Source organism: Octopus sinensis, linkage group LG3 (assembly GCF_006345805.1).
Source record: "Octopus sinensis linkage group LG3, ASM634580v1, whole genome shotgun sequence".
NCBI classification, from domain to species: Eukaryota; Metazoa; Mollusca; class Cephalopoda; order Octopoda; family Octopodidae; genus Octopus; species Octopus sinensis.
Genome location: NC_042999.1, coordinates 4,774,453 through 4,792,261, shown reverse-complemented (window position 1 = coordinate 4,792,261; position 17,809 = coordinate 4,774,453). Strand labels below are relative to the sequence as shown.

The 17,809-nt window shown below is 38.4% G+C and overlaps 1 protein-coding gene across 1 annotated transcript in view; it reads right to left on the bottom strand.

Annotated features, from left to right (window-relative positions):
- Positions 1-2,031: 2,031 nt before the first annotated feature.
- LOC115209266 (NPC intracellular cholesterol transporter 1) overlaps positions 2,032-17,809 on the bottom strand; it is a 98,190-nt gene continuing 82,412 nt past the window's right edge. The window contains exons 19-24 of the mRNA XM_029777567.2: positions 16,130-16,188; positions 13,047-13,185; positions 10,903-11,134; positions 7,822-7,935; positions 6,425-6,587; positions 2,032-3,669 (exon numbers count right to left, since the gene is read on the bottom strand). Coding sequence (XP_029633427.1) covers positions 3,569-3,669; positions 6,425-6,587; positions 7,822-7,935; positions 10,903-11,134; positions 13,047-13,185; positions 16,130-16,188 — 808 coding nt within the window. The 3' untranslated portion in view covers positions 2,032-3,568. The remainder of the gene's footprint in view (positions 3,670-6,424; positions 6,588-7,821; positions 7,936-10,902; positions 11,135-13,046; positions 13,186-16,129; positions 16,189-17,809) is intronic.

Genomic DNA, 17,809 nt, shown 5'->3' with positions numbered 1-17,809 from the left:
TCTACGTGGCACTGGCATGAGTGCTTTTTATGTGGCACCGGTACAGGTGCATTTTATGTGGAACCTGCATGGGGGAGCTTTTAAAGAAATTAACAACAAATATTCATTGTAAAAATATTTTTTATTCAATCAATATTCTAAATCAAAAGTTTTGTTTGTAAAAAATAAATTAAAACAAAAAAAAAAAAAGAATGAAAATAAAAACAACTTCAAAATTAGAATCAGATAAATATGGAAGGAAATCCAGAGAAGAAAAGCAGAGAGGAATCAAGCTGCAAAAAAGTGTTTGTATTTCGTGGAAACAATATTGTGTGAGCATCAATGCTATGCATTTATTATGTTGTATTTGTGATTAAAGATATTTGACTGATCATTTAATCAATGAAGTATTTCACAAACCGATTTAGGTGACAAAAAAAAAAAGTCTTCATTTTGGTAAAATAATGACAATTCTGAAAAATCTTAAAGAATTTTGTTTATCAAAAAAAAAAAAAAAGAATATTTAAAAAGAATATAAGACTTGTCCAAGGATGTTTTGTTGGTGTCTTAAAAAAACAAACTCGTCTTGAATGTTACTTATTAATCATCAGAAGGAAGTGTCTCCTGCCAAATTCCTTTGTCTTATTTTCTCTTCTACATATTGTACAAAAAAACTAGCATTTGTGGCAACAGAATTTTGCAGTTGAACGAGAGCCTGCTGTAATGCATTCAAGTACTGTAAACAAGTTCATTACTATTATTATTAATTAATTAATTAATTAAGGTAGTGAGCTGGTAGAATCATTAGTGCACCTGAGAAAATGCTTAGTGGCATTTCTTCTGATCCTTTTTATGTTCTGAGTTCAAATCCTAACGAGACCAATTTTGCCTTCCTTCCTTTCAAGGAGGGTGTAATTGACTAGCTCCCTCCCATCAAAATTGGTGCAAAAAGGAGGAAGAATTATTATTATTATTATTGACTGAAGCAGTGAGCTGACAGAATTGTTAGAACATTGGCAAAAAAAAAGCATTCTGAGTTCATATCTCATGACGGTCAACTTTGCTTTTCAACTCTCTGGGGTTGATAAAATGAAGTACCAGTAGTATACTGAGGTTGATAGTATCTTCATAAAACTGCTAGCCTTGTATCTAAATTAGAAACAGTAAATCTAACAAAATAAAAAAAAAAGATTTGGAATTTTTATGTTTATTGATGTTAAACACAAACTTGACTATTTAAAATCCTCTTCTTGAACCAGTCATAACTGTTACCAATGGTTACGAATGTGATGATGTCACACAGGTTTTTAGATAATTGCTAAAGGGGAATTCTAATTGCACTTCTGATATTTTTATTCACTTAGTCAAAAGGAAGATCATGACCCTTTATAGAGCCCCTGAGACTGGTAGGAAAGAAGAATTTAAGAAGTTACACTCAAACTAGGAACCTAACCTAAATGCTTACAATAAAGTAAATTCTGCTAAGGGTACCCAACATGTTGGTGGTAGGATTAAAGAATGAGAGATTAAGCCTACCATCTAAGTACACATTAGCAGGATTTGAACTCAGAATGCAAAACACTGGAACAAAGTATTTAGTCTAACCCTCTAATGATTCTACCACCCAACCACCCAGAATGGTACTTTAACGACCCTGAAAGAAAAAATAACAAAGCTGACTTTGATGGGATTTGAACACAAAATATTAAAAGCTGGAATAAAAACTGCAAAGCATATTGTCCAATGCTCTATCAACTGACAAAATATTTTGTCAGATGCTCTACTGACTAACTGAACAATTTTGCCACCTCAAAATTTTGTTACTAAACTATCATGTCATGTTTACTAACTTTTGATAATTTTAATATTTATATTTTTCTTAAATTCCACACAAAACATACACAAAATATTGTATGTTCACTTGGGGGTCCTCCTCTTCTCTTATTAACACAAAGAAGAGGGAATATGCCAACAGTCTTTAGGGACAGTTGATGTATAAGCTTGAATTTACATCAGTCAAATATCTAGAAATACCAAAGGAGTATTTTTTTAGAGGGTCACAAGTTCTGGGAGGAAGATATTGGGAAATATTTTCAAAAAAAAAAGGGGAGTCTATGTAAATACAGATGACATAGGAGGTATACATAGTTTGAAGGTTCAAAGGAGAACAGAAATTGTTTATAATAGCAGTAAAAGAGACAGGGTTTGTGTGCACATCACGGATTTGGTGGTGGCAACATGGCAATAAGTCAGATGACATTTTGGAGGAGGTGAGTAAAGTTAGATATGCTCTGTGTATATATTCAAAGAGAATTCTTTGTGGTATACACAGAGGGTTTATAAAGAAATTGTTGAAAGCTGAAGAGAATAACCCCCCAACTTTTGTTAGATGCAGTCTTGGCAATATAGACGTGTGGTAAACCTTGAAAGGTAATCAGAGAATGTGAAGTCTAGCATTTGTAGAGAATGAAAATATGTTGGTTGGGACTTGTTTACGAACAGGGAGGATGATTTAGTCATGTGGAAACATCTTGAGATGAGTACTAATTGTGACGGAGGGATTCTGAATGAAAATAAAGCCCTTCAAAGCCCTAGAAAAAAAAAAGGGACGGTCCCCCCTCCAACCCCCACTAAAATTATAGAACTTTTTCCATTCATTTGCTCGGTTTAACATTTTCATCTTCACTGTCGTTATATGTTTTGCTGGAGACAGTCGGAATGCATGGTTGTAATCAAGATGTTAAAAACAAACAAATAGAATGAAAACTCAAACAAATCATTCAAGTGCCAATTAATTACACTGTGTGTCAGAAATAATTATTTCATCTTGTTAACATTATTAACGCTATTTTTCCAATCACTTGAAAAAAAAAAAAAACCATCAAAAAACAATTAAAAACTGAAACTTGATAACCCGCCCCCCCATACCACTCACCAAAATGTGATTGCCATATTTTCGTGAGAAGCACATTAAAATAAAAGCTGTTTTAATAAAACAACAATCTACAAATCATGTTATATTTAATGGAACTATTTACAAAAAATGTTTTCTTTATTAAAAAAATAAATTCAAAAACAATCACTGTACTGAAAAAGAGAACAAAAAACACTGAATTCGATTGAAAAAAAATGTAAATTATTTTAGAGAAAGAGAGAATCCTGCAAACATCGGAGAAGCTTAAGAAATCAAACAGAATCAAGCAGGGTTTTTTTTTTTTATTAGTAAATTGTTGTTATTTAAATTATTTTTATTTTTGTGTTTTATGGGAGAAACACTCCTGCAAATTAAATAGAAGTAATGGTGGTGGTAGTAGTAGTAGTAGTAGTAGTAGTAGTAGTAGTGATGATGTTATTTTGAATTTTCAGAGTTAAAAATTTAGGAACAAATGGAGGGGGTGGGGGATTATCAAATCTGTCTGCAATTTTTTTTTATAATTTAAATAATCACTCAGTAACTAATGAACAATTCTTCCCTTCGTGTTATCATTATTATTATTATTATTACTGTTATTATTGGCTTTGTACAGTGAATTCATTCTCAACACAAGAATGGCGGTGTTTGTTTTCTTGTAAAGAACAAGTCTATCCCTCACATTTTCTGATATCTTTCTCTGGTTTCACTATCACTTCGGTCTGAAGAACTCCTTTTGTCTTCAATTTCAAACTGATGTACGTTTCTTTTTGGTGGACCTGTAAAAAAAAGGAACAGACATAATAAATAAATGAAAAGGGTGGAGGAGAGAACTAGAGAAAAAAAGAGAGAGAGAGAGAGAGAAGTCCAAATGATAGCTAGTTGACACCATCATCATCATCGTTTAACGTCCGTTTTCCATGCTGGCATGGAGTGGACGGTTCGACTGGGGTCTGGGGAGCCAGGCGGCTGCACCAGGCTCCAGTCTGATCTGGTAGTGTTTCTACAGCTGGATGCTCTTCCTAACGCCAACCACTCCGTGAGTGTAGTGGGTGCTATGTTTTCCATGCTGGCATGGGTCAGGCAGTTGGAACAGGAGCTGGGAAGCCAGAGAGCTGTACCAGGAGCCAATTGTCTATTCTGGCAGGATTTCTACAGCTGGATGCTCTTCCCAATGCCAACCCCTTTATAGAGTGAACTCAGTGCTTTTTATGTGGCACCAGTATGGGATTTTCAATCCTTTTAATGCAAATATCAGATACATCTACACAAAATTTTCTTCATCATTCATTGTTTGACCGTGGTCGAGACAATGGAATATACTATGTTACGCCAATTTCACGGTCCGTCATAGCATTACGGAGGTCCTGTTGCTGGATGCCTGCCTCCCTGGAGATTACATCAGGGTAGGAGAGTGTGCGCCCTCTGGTATCGCGAGCAGATGGCTTCCAGAGGAGAAGAGTAGAAATTACCTCGTTTTCAGCTCTACAAACCACTTTACAGAGTGAACTGGGTGCTTTTTATGTGGCACCAGTACTTTATATGTGGCATCAGTATGGGATTTCAATCCTTTTAATGCAAGTTTCAGATACATCTACTCAAAATTTTATTACTGTTAACTGTGAAAAGCAGCTTTATACACCCAAAATATTTTTTGTTGAGATGTGACCTGTTTATTATGGGGAAACATGACTTGCAGGAAACACTCCATGTTTTGGTGGATAATGACATCTCCATCAGTTGTGGGGTGGTTGCCATGTAAAAAACACCCAGTATACTGGCGCAGGAGTGGCTGTGTGGTAAGTAGCTTTCTTACCAGCCACATGGTTCCGGGTTCAGTCCCACTTTGTGGCACCTTGGGCAAGTGTCTTCTACTATAGCCTCGGGCCAACCCAAGCCTTGTGAGTGGATTTGGTAGACAGAAACTGAAATGAAGCCCATCGTATATATGTATGTGTGTCTGTGTTTGTCTCCTCCAACATCACTTGACAACTGATGCTGGTGTGTTTACATCCCCGTAACATAGCGGTTCGGCAAAAGAGACTGATAGAATAAGTACTAGGCTTACAAAGAATAAGTCCTGGGGTCGATTTATTCGACTAAAGGCGGTGCTCCAGCATGGCCACAGTCAAATGACTGAAACAAGTAAAAGAGTATACTCTGTAAAGTGGTTGGTATTAGGAAGGATATCCAGCCACAGGAACCATACCAAAACAGATGCAGGAGCTTGCTGTAGTTCTCTGGCTTCCCAGCCCCTGCTGCACTGTGCAACCCATGCCAGCATGAGAAAAGGACATTAAATGGTGATGAATCAACATTGTTATTGGAATTACCATGAAATTAAATTACAAAGTGAAAAAAAAAAATGTTAAAGAAACTGTGATAATCAGGTCTTTCTAAAAGTATGAGCAAACTAGAATGTTTCCCATCTTTGAAGTATTCTTTTGCCACCCTGGGTAATACAAGGGTGGTAAGAAACTCTCAAGAAAGCTGAACAGCAGAAGGTCTTTAGAGAAGAAGCCCTGTTCAGGCAAGTATTTCGGTCCTTCACTTCTTGCACTTGAAAGAGGCCAGAGAACATCCAGGATGTGACCCTTGGATACCCTTCCACTGACCCTTTTTAGCTACTTGGATATCAGTGACTTGTGCAATTTAAACCACTTGGCGATTTCATATAGATAAAACTCCTCTCTGCTGACTAAGCTTTGAAGTTTATACTTAAAGAAGAAATAACATTGGTTGTCATGGTAACAGTGAAATAGGTCAGCAAAAGCTTCCCGAGTGAAATCAGGAAGGTGGAAACAGAATGGAATCCCATTAAAATGAAAATAATATAATAATAATGAAATTATTGTATACAGTGCTCAGGTGCACCATAACTTGTCAAAAGTGCATATAAAGCATATGCAGTAATGTACAAATGTCTGGGAAGTGAACAGTGTAAGAGTCAGATACATGCTTGCGTGTGTATGGAGGGGAGAAAATCAGGTGTAGTGTTGGTGAATCTCAGGAAGCATGGAAGTTTTGAAGGATGCAGTGATCCGACAACTAACAACTGATGCCGGCAGTTTGTTCCATGCTTCAGCAACTCTTAGCGTGGTTTCTGAAAGTCATGGGAGCTGTGCTGTTTTCTGACTTTGTAAACATGTCCACGGGTGTTAGACAGGTGGAGTTTGAAAAGGTGCTCAGAGTTATTGTTTGTAAGATGGTTAATAATTTTATGGGTGTCTGCCAAGTCAGCTGCCAGACATCAGAATCCATATATTACATGTGCATTAGATACAATGCACATGTAATTCAGAGGTCCAGCCTTGACACAGAACTGTATTGTACTGATTCTGTCTGTTGACCGAATTTAAGATACAAGTGTCTGTAGGATACGTAGTTACTTGTGGTGTGTGTCACACAATGTGTTGGTTGCATCACTGAACCATCAACTGGAATATTGCAGAAAGCATCACAGAATCCATTTACAGTCTAATAACAACAATAAAGAGTGTGGAAGAAGAAACAAAAGAACCACGAACTACTTACCAATATAACTGAGCAAAACCGGTAAAAATATTAGACCATGGGTTGCTCCAAAAATTACAATGCCAAAATACATTCGGAAATAAAAGACTCTAAAAATCTGGGACTTTGAAAAGGCTAGGACAATAATTCCAAAAAGTTTGGTCAGCGTTATTCCACTCATTACCTGAAAAAGAAAACAAAAGTTATGTTAGTTAGTTAGTTAGTTAGTTAGTTAATTTGGCTCAAAAGCAAATAGCAAGGCCATGTAGGGGGACATGGAGTTAAGTACAGGGTGGTGTTCATGTAAAGAGTTCAGGCCACTTGAGGTCAAGGGAGGCTTTGAACAAAGCGGTCGTCGGCATCTTCACCATCTCATCTGGCAGCTTGGTCCACGGATCCGCAACCCGGACGGAGAAAGCTCCTCTCCTTCGATTGAGATGAAATCGTCGCAGATAGAGCTTTTCGGAATGACCCCGCAGCCGACGCTCTGGAGCAGGAGTGAAGAACAGCTCTTTCGAGAGGTTACACTTCCCGCTTATGATGTTGTGGGCAAGAATGAGATCACCACGGCGGCGGCGTTTTTCAAGAGAATAAAGGTCGAGCGTCCTCAGCCTTTCTTCGTAGGACAAATTTTTGAGACCATGAACCATGCGGGTAGCCAGCTTCTGGACTCTTTCGAGATGCTGTATGTCTTTGAGGAGATAAGGAGAAGAGGCTTGAATCCCATGTATAATATTGTTTTATTTGTATGTATGTCATTATTCAATTTATTTCAAGATTTCTTGCCAATAGAGAAAGAATTAGTTTCTAACCTAGATCCAAGGCTCCTTCATTAGAATTTCAACATCAACAAAAGGGTATTTTTCTTTATATGTATGTTATGTGCAGATTTGTATGTTTTGTTTTATGTATGTATTCTCATGCATATACTTGCATATCTAGACAGGCTCACATATATTTAAACTAGCAGTATCGCCTGGCGTTGCTCGGGTTTGTAAGGGAAATGACTATATAAGCATTTTTAGAGAGTTATAGCCAAAAAATAGCAAAAAAATGCATTAAAAATGGAAAAAAAATGATGGTAAATTTTTTTTTAAATCGTTGACTCATCGTAGACATTTTTAGAGAGTTACTTCCCTTATATAATAGCGAAAAAAATGCATTAAAATGGAAAAAAATGATGGTAAATTAAGTAAAAAAATGTAAAAATAATTCAAAATCCTTATCTGGTATCTGATTGATCCTAAAATCTAATCAGTTTGTGCCAGTCATGAGGCCAAACATCCCTGAAAGTTTCATCCGAATCCATCCAGCAGTTCTTGAGATATCTTGTACACAGACAAACAAACACGACTAAAAACAATACCTCTGCCTTCGCTAAGGTGGAAGTAGTAATAGAATGAAAGTGTAACACTTACTGAACTTCCTGTATGAGCCACAGCATATTGGGCCCTTGCGACTTTGTCTCCCTCCTTAGCTACAGCAAAGCCTCGAGCAATATGAGAACAGAATTCAACTGATATTCCAATAGCCTGCAAAAATAAATTTTAAAGTAAGAAAATGAAGCTACAATGGTTTGTAAAGCTAATGATGATGATGATGATGATGATGCTGTTTAGTTTTCGGTTTGTTGGTAGTGAATGAACAATGGGAAGGGGATATAAAATGTGAAGTTTGTATAATTTATCGATAAATTATACAAGCTTCACATTTTATATTTCTGAAGAACAGAAGTATTGTCTACAAATGTTTATCAATATAGGATTCCATTATAGAGACAATACTTTTGCGAAACGATCGTAAAACTTAATTTTAAACTAGTAAATTTTAAGCTGTCATATTTATTATTATATATATATATTTTAATATAATAATCATTCTACATATATATATATCTTTCTGAAGAATTTTTCTGATATCAATTTCCTAATATTATTTCACAATGTATTATATATATCACCGTTGCCAGTACCGCCTGACTGGCCCTCATGCCGGTGGTACATAAAAGCACCCACTACACTCTTGGAGTGGTTGGCATTAGGAAGGGCATCCAACTGTAGAAACTCTGCCAGATCAAGATTGGAACCTGGTGCAACCATCTGGTTTGCCAGTCCTCAGTAAAATCCGTGCTAGCATGGAAAGCGGATGTTAAACAATGATGATGATGATAATCGCTCATATTCATCATCATCATCGTTTAACGTCCGTTTTCCGCGCTAGCACAGGTTGGACGGCTCGACCGGGGTCTGGGAAGCCAGGGGCTGCACCGGGCTCCAGTCTGATCTGGCAGTGTTTCTACAGCTGGATGCTCTTCCTAACGCCAACCACTCCGTGAGTGTAGTGGGTGCTATGTTTTTCATGCTGGCATGGGTCAGGCAGTTGGAACAGGAGCTGGGAAGCCAAAGAGCTGTACCAGGAGCCAATTGTCTATTCTGGCAGGATTTCTACAGCTGGATGCTCTTCCCAATGCCAACCCCTTTATAGAGTGAACTCAGTGTAGTGGGTGCTTTTTACGTTCCACCTGCACAGGTGCCAGGGGGTTCTGGCATCGGCCACAATCGGTTGGTGCTTTTAACGTGCCACCGGCACGGAAGCCAACCAAGGCGTAAATGTATAAATACTTTAATAGTATTAATACTGTGATACAAAAGAGCCCTCACTGTAAATTCAGTATAGAATATTCTTATAGGATATATTTAACTGAAGATTTATAGAATGAGAAAGGGATAACAATCTGTTGGATGAGAGTGATTTGTTGAAGGTAACATTCTGTTAGGAAGTACAAGCCTTTTGTTGAGAGACACAATAGAATACCAGAAACAGAGAGAAGCTTCTGACCTTTGAACTGATTACTTTAATTAGCTGGCAACAGCTAATTAAATTTACATCTGCTTCTGGCAACTCGTTCTTTATAACAGGCTTACTGTTGGGAACTTCACAGTGGTTTTTTTTATTTACTCACATTTATGTCATAAATTATGCTTATTAGCAAAGGAAATATATTTTATATTTATTATTACAATTTATGTATAAATCTTTAGGTAAATATATTCAATAAGAATATTATATACTGAATTTATATTGAGTGCTCTACTGTATCAAAGTATTAATACTATTAAAGTATTTATATATTTAATACGAGCAATATATACATATATTTTTTAATAATATATTATTATTATTAATAAAGAAAATCAGTATCCAAACTCATCATAACGACATACCAGTGTGAAAGACATTATTGTATTAAAAATATATATAAATAAATAAATATAATGTATAAAATAATTTTGATAATTTAAAAATTTTGAATTAATTATTTGAGCATCTTACGATCGTATTACAATTCACCTAAGAGTTATTGAGAAAAAAGCCCTTTGATATTATAACGGACACATTTACATTAATGCTGCTGTTTTTATTTCAACCAAGCAGTCCAAAAGAACGCCTCAATCACTGATGTTGACCGCTTTTTGAATCTGCTCAGGGTTAATTCTCTTCGGTCTTATTGAGGAAGGCTAAAGAGCCAGAAACACTGTGTCTGGAAACCTGACAGGGAGCAACACTGGGCAGGTATGATGTTTTTACACATTTATCTATAGGAGAGAAGTTGGCGTTAGGAAGGGCATCCAGCTGTAGAAACACCGCCAGATCTGACTGGCCTGGTGCAGCCTTCGGGCTTCCCAGACCCCAGTTGAACCGTCCAACCCATGCTAGCATGGAAAGCAGACGTTAAACGATGATGATGAGAATTTTTTCTCCATGGTAACTGCAATGAATTTGCATCTAGAAGTCAAAATATGTTGCAAACATTTTAACTAACTTGAAGTTTGTAAATTACATAAACTACAAAACTCAAATGAGTTATGTTTTTTATAAATTTAACACCACTGATTAATGCTTCTAATTTATCCTTTCTATTTAAGGTACAAAGCCTGAAATTTTGAGGGAGAGGGGCCTAGTAGAAGAGAAAATAACTGAGGCCCAAATTCATATACCCTTTACTCTTTTACTTGCTTCAGTCACCTGATTGCGGCCATGCTGGAGCACCGCCTTTTGTCGAGCAACTCGACACCAGGACTTATTCTTTGTAAGCCTCATACTTGTTCTATTGGTCTCTTTTGCCGAACTGCTAAGTTATGGGGACGTAAACTCACCAGCATCAGTTGTCAGGCAATGTTGGGGGTACAAACACAGACACACAAACACACACGCATATATACGACGGGCTTCTTTCAGTTTCCGTCTACCAAATCCACTCACAAGGCTTTGGTCGGTCCGAAGCTATAGTAGAAGACACTTGCCCAAGTTGCTACGCAGTGGGACTGATCCCAGAACCATGTGGTTGGTAAGCAAGCTACTTACCACACAGCCATTCCTGCACCTATATATTTACAGTTTTTCTGTTATGTTTATTAATAAGTTAGTGAAGGTAGTTAGAATGTATGTAAAGTAATTAAGTAAATATGAAAAAAAAACCCAACAACCTATTAACTTACCATGACAAGATTCACAAGTGAAAGGGCATTGAGCTGTATATCCCAAAGGTACATCATTCCTAACATATCGACCAATATCATAAGAATGGTAAAAACGACAAGGATTGCAGTGTGGAAATCAAATCCCATCAGAATGACGGTCATGACGAAGATGGATGCACAACACATCCCAATGTTGAAGATGGAGTCGTTGACGATTGATAGGTACTGCTCGTAGAACACATAGAAGACACTGGAAATAAAACAAAATTTCTTTGGTAGTCAACAACAACAACACTGCTTTCAAATTCTGGCACAAGGCCAGCAATTTTGGGGGGAGGGGTAAAGTCGATTACATTGAGTGCAGTGCACAACTGGTACTTATGGAAATGACTCTGAAAGGAGGAAAGGTAAAGATGACTTTAGCTCAGAATGTAAAGAAAGATGAAATGTTGCTAAACGTTTTGCCCAGCATGCTAACAATTCTGCAACTCACGGCCTTAACAACAACAACAATAATGAAAAAAAAAAAAAAGCATTGGCGGGGCGATACATATCCTGCATGCAGATAAATTCTTTTGCAAATTCTAGTGTGATTTACAATGTGTTGCTTATCCATAATTTTTTAATTGAACGGAATTAAGTTTTGTAAGTGTTCGACTAAAAGAGGATTAGAAGCCTAAGAATGGTGAAATTAGGAAATCAACTTGTAAATAAATGAAACCCTTGAATCCATCACTGTATACACACACACACAGAGTCGCATATCTATGTATGCACATAGTTATGTATGTATGTGCCCACATGTGTCTATGCACATAGGTACACCATGATCTATACACGTGCAGACGAGGGCTAATTCATATGAAAAAGAAAGTGAACAAAATGAAATATTTCTATAAAATATTGCATATCAACGTCTTTCAGTGACGGCAGGTGAATCAAACATACTGTCGTTCGTTGTAGGATATAAATAAAATGACCACTTGCTCATCGGTGATTTTTTTTTAATTACTGCCATTATAGGTATTTATGTATTTTGTTTTGTTGTTTGTTCCTTCTCGAGCCATGCCTGGCTCATAAGGGCCGGTTTCCCGGTTTTCTTGGCGTATAGTTTCCCCACCTGGATGGGACACCGGTCTGTCGCAGGTGAGCTGCAAGATGCAGGAGGAAAGAGTGAGAGAAAGTTGTGGCGTAAGAGTCAGCAGAAGTTTCGCCATTACCTTCTGCCGGAACTGTGTGGAGCTTAGGTGTTTCGTTCATAAACACACACATCGCCCGGTCTGAGATTCGAACCCGCGATCCCCCGACCGCGAGTCCACTGCTCTAACCACTAGGCCACGTGCCTCCACATAGGTATTTATACTCCTGTGAAATTAAGAAATCAACTCGTAAATATACAAAACCCTCAAATCCATCACTGTGCACACACATACAAGCACATAGAGCTGCATATCTCTGTATCTATTTATGTATGTTTGAAGATAATCAAACCAAATTTTTATCATTTCAAGCCACTCACCCAAAGAGTATTTCTGACAAATTTGGTGAAAATCTGTCCAGCCGTTTTCCAGTAATTTTGCAAACACACAAAGACGAGTGATTCCTTGCCATCCCTTATGCATGCAAAATGATAATAATTTCTAGTTTCGGATCCCAAACCACAAATTTAGAAAGTACCCTTGATTAACAAGATGCTGTTCTCTAACCTACCTAGGGTAGCAGTAACCAGGTATGGGTACACTGGGTAGTTACCCAGGATCCTTCAAGTTTAAGGACCCAATTTCAGCCAGCTTGCCACCTTAGACATATCGGCAGAATAGTTGGTGGAGATTTGTTTTTTATGGGTCCACAAATGAGATTTGAGCTTGGCAAAAGAAAGGCATGGTCCGTCACAAACTGTGCACACAAAAAGGTCACTGAGGTTCAACTTCTTGACCACAACATTCTTCTTTAAATCTTTTTACCTACCAAATCCGCTCACAAGAATTTGGTCAGCTCGGGGTTATAGTAGAAGACATTTGTCCAAGGTGCCACACAGTGAGACTGAATTTGAAATTATGTAATTGGGAAACAGGTTTCTTAACCACAGAGCCATTCCTGCAGACAAAATATGACAGAAAAATATCAAGTTATTTTCTTCTTCCCAATTAAATTTAACTTACCTGTAAGGGAAAACTTTGTATTCCCCACTAGCATTCATTGTCTTTGTAATATTTTCAGCAATTATTCGAGCGTGTTTATAAGCGTCAATATAATCGGTGGACGTCTTCAGCACCGTATGGAATGACATGAAATAGGAAGCTGGAAAAGCAAAAATATTTGAAACAAAAATGACTTTTTATCTTAAAAGGTGGAGTCTATAAAAAAAAAAAAAATAATAGTGATGATGATGATGATGATGATGGTGGTGGTGGTGATGATGATGATGATGATGGTGGTGATGGTGGTGATGATGATGATGGTGGTGGTAGTGGTGATGATGGTGGTGGTGGTGATGATGATGATGATGATGATGAGGAGAAGAAGAAGAAGAAGAAGAAGAAGAAGAAGCCGGCGCCACCGTCACCATCATCATTTAACGTCTGCTTTTCATGCTGGCATGGGTTGAATGGTTTGACAAGAGATGGCAAGGCCAGGAGCTGCCCCAGGACCCAATTCTCTTTTTTTGGCATGGTTTCAATGGCGGGACACCCTTCCTAACACTAACCACTTTGCAGAATGTACTGGGTGCTTTTTACACAGCACCATCACCAGTGCTTTTTACACCCTATCAAACCATTCAACTCATGCAGTACAACAAGTAGACATTAAATGATGATGAGGAGGCTGATGAAGATCAATTTCAAATATAAGCTAACTTTTACATTATTTACAATGGATGGGGAGGTGTCCTCACCTTGTTTGTTGTTACCACAACGTTTCGGCTGATGTATTCTCCAGCCTTCATCAGGTGTTCTGGTGGAATTTCCAACCCAACCCTTTATTTGACTAATGGGGTACATCCTAAGGTATGTTGCTGGTATTTTTTTCTGTTGATATTATTTTTCAAGTCTCTGCCTGGGATTGAACTTAGAATCCGAGGGTTAGTAGCCTGAGCTCTTATCCACTATGATGTGATAACAAGATGAGGACACCTATCTGTCCGCCTGACTGGCGTCTGTGTTGGTGACACGTAAAAAGCACCAACCGATCGTGGCCGTTTGCCAGCCTGCTCTGACTCCTGTGCCGGTGGCACGTAAAAAGCACCCACTACACTCATGGAGTGGTTGGTGTTAGGAAGGGCATCCAGCTGTAGAAACACTGCCAGATCAGACTGGAGCCTGGTGCAGCCTTCTGGCTTCCCAGATCCCAGTTGAACCGTCCAACCCATGCTAGCATGGAAAACGGACGTTATCTGATGATGATGATGATGATGATGATGAATTCTTCATCTCAAAAATATAGAATAACTTTTGGAAGCTGGATACTCACTTCAACTAATTCTATACAATAAAGAAGAGTGCAACTAATTCTTATGGCAACTACAGCTTAGACATTAAGAGTAGAATGAACTTGCTGTGGTGGTGGTGGTGGTGGAGGGGGAAGAGATGAAAAGCTAATGTTTCAAAGAGTGTCGTTCTTCAGGAAAAAGTTGACAGGAGAGAAAAGAATGAGAGACAGTAAGCGAGTAGGAGGGGAAGAAGGAAAGGCAAGTGGGAGGAGTGGGTGAAGTTACGAAGAAGGTTAAGGGAAAAAAGATGAGGTGAGAGAAGAGTTGAAGGATAAGAAAGGGTTTAATAAACTAAGAGAAGGTACTGAAGCAAAATGAAAAGTGTTCATTCACACCTTTCGATGACATGGTACCAAGTTTAAATATATATATATATATATTTACAAGATAAGGGCAGAAGAAAATTGGACCAATATATCTTTGTGGTACCAGTGCCGGTGGCACGGGGCACATAGGAAAACCATCCGAACGTGGCCGTAGCCAGTACCGGATCGACTGGCCTCCGTGCTGTGGGCACGTAACAAGCACCATCCGATCGTGGCCGTTTGCCAGCCTCATCTGGCACCTGTGTCGGTGGCACATAAAAACACCATCCGAGCGTGGCCGTCTGCCAGCCTTGTCTGGCACCTGTGTCGGTGGCACATAAAAACACCATCCGAGCGTGGCCGTCTGCCAGCCTCGTCTGGCACCTGTGTCGGTGGCACATAAAAACACCATCCGAGCGTGGCCGTCTGCCAGCCTCGTCTGGCACCTGTGTCGGTGGCACATAAAAAACACCATCCGAGCGTGGCCGTTTGCCAGCCTCGTCTGGCACCTGTGTCGGTGGCACATAAAATCACCCACTACACTCTCGGAGTGGTTGGCGTTAGGAAGGGCATCCAGCTGTAGAAACACTGCCAGATCTGACTGGACTGGTGCAGCTTTCGGGCTCCCCAGACCCCAGTTGAACCGTCCAACCCATGCTAGCATGGAAAGCGGACGTTAAATGATGATGATGATGATGATGATGATGGTAATAGCAAATTTTTTAGAGATTTCTATCGGTTTGTTTCGAGATGCATAAATTTAATGGTTATCGACAATTTTTTGTTTTGGCGTATCTGACATTAGAATTTTTCTTCTGCCCTTATCTTGTAAATTATGTATAAATTTTACCTTCAAAGGCATTTTTTGATATGCTGGCCATTGATAAAAATTTTTTCCCGAAAAAAATGTTATCCTATATCAATTATATATATATATATATATATATATATATATATATAATAATAATAATAATAATAATATAATAATAATAATAATAATAATAATGAAATTATTGTATACAGTGCTCAGGTGCACCACAACTTGTCAGAAAGTGCGTATAAAGCATATGCAGTAATGTACAAATGTCTGGAAAGTGAACAGTGTATGAGTCAGATACATGCTTGCGTGTGTATGGAGGGAAGAAAATCAGGTGTAGTGCTTCCTGAGATTCACCAACACTACACCTGATTTTCTCCCCTCCATACACACGCAAGCATGTATCTGACTCATACATTGTTCGCTTCCAGACATTTGTACATTACTGCATATGCTTTATACACACTTTGGACAAGCTGTGGTGCACCTGAGCACTGTATACAGTAATTTCATTATTATTTTTTTTTAAAAGGTTAAAACAGGGAATTTGTACTCTAGAACCAAGGACAGTCTGAGATGGGTTGGTATCAAAAGGGTTGATGTACAGAATTGGACAAATCATATTCAACTCACATAATACTTCAGTTTTATTTTTGTTAAACTTGAGAGCCGTAGCATATGCACCATGACCTCTGCAAAATAAATTTGAAAAGACATCCGAGATTAGTATAAAATTACATTTATTTCTTTATTGCCCACAGGGGGCTAAACATAGAAGGGACAAACAAGGACAGAAAAAGGGATGATTAAGTCAATTATATCAACCCCAGTGTGTAACTGGTACTTATTTGATCGACCCAGAATGGATAAAAGGCAAAGTTGACCTCGGCAGAATTTGAACTCAGAACATAACGGCAGACAAAATACCTATTTCTTTACTACCCACAAGGGACTAAACACAGAGAGGACAAACAAGGACAGGCAAATGGATTAAGTCGATTACATCGACCCCAGTGTGTAACTGGTACTTATTTAATTGACCCTGAAATGATGAAAGGCAAAGTCGACCTCGGCAGAATTTGAACTCAGAATGTAAAGACAGACGAAATACCGTCACACATTTCGCCCGGCGTGCTAACGTTTCTGCCAGCTTGCCGCCTTAAATATACAATATTAATTAATAAAGGTTATAATATTAATTAATAATGGTTTTGAATTTTGGCACAAGGTCAGAAATTTTAAAGGGAAGCAGTAAGTCAATTGTATTGACCCCAGGGTTCAATTTATGCTTTATTTATCCAGCCTGAAAGTTGAACCTTGATGGCATTTGAATACAGAAGATAAAGAGTTGGAAGGGAAGCCCTCAAGCATTTCACCTGATGCACTAAGGATTCCACCTGATGCACTAAGGATTCCACCTGATCACTGTCATAGAATATTGGTTTCAAATTTTGGCACAAAGCAAGCCTTTTGGTGTGTGTGTGTGTGTTGGGGGGGTAGTTGATCACATTGATCTCAGTACTCAACTGGTACTTGTTTTATCCCAAAAGGATGAAAGGTAAAGTCAACCTTGGCGAAATTTGAACTCAGAACACGAAGACAGATGGAATGCTGCTAAGCATGCTGCCTAGTGCGCTCATGGTTCTGCCATCTCCCTGCCTTGCTGGCTTCTAATATCAATTGATGCTAATTCTTATAAGCACAAGACCTGAAATTTTGGGAGCGGGAACAAGTTGATTAAATCAACCTCCAGTACTTGGTTGATTCATTTTATTGATCCTAAAAGCAAGAAAAGCAAAAGTTGAACTTGGTGGAATTTGAACTCAGAACATAAAGTCAAACAAATTCCTATTTCTTTACTACCCACAAAAGGCTAAACACAGAGAGGACAAACAAGGACAGACAAACGGATTAAGTCGATTATATCGACCCCAGTGTGTAACTGGTACTTATTTAATCGACCCCAAAAGTATGAAAGGCAAAGTTGACCTCGGCGGAATTTTAACTGAGAACGTAGCGGCAGACGAAATACCTATTTCTTTACTACCCAAAAGGGGCTAAACAAGGACAGATAAACAGATTAAGTCGATTACATCGACCCAAGTGTGTAACTGGTACTTATTTAATTGGCCCCGAAAGGATGAAAGGCAAAGTCGACCTCCGCAGAATTTGAACTCAGAACGTAATGGCAGACGAAATATCGCTAAGCATTTCACCCGGCGTGCTAACATTTCTGCCAACTTGCCGCCTTATATAGTCAAACAAATACCACTTAGTATTTTATCTATCATGCTAATGGTTCTGCCAGCTCAC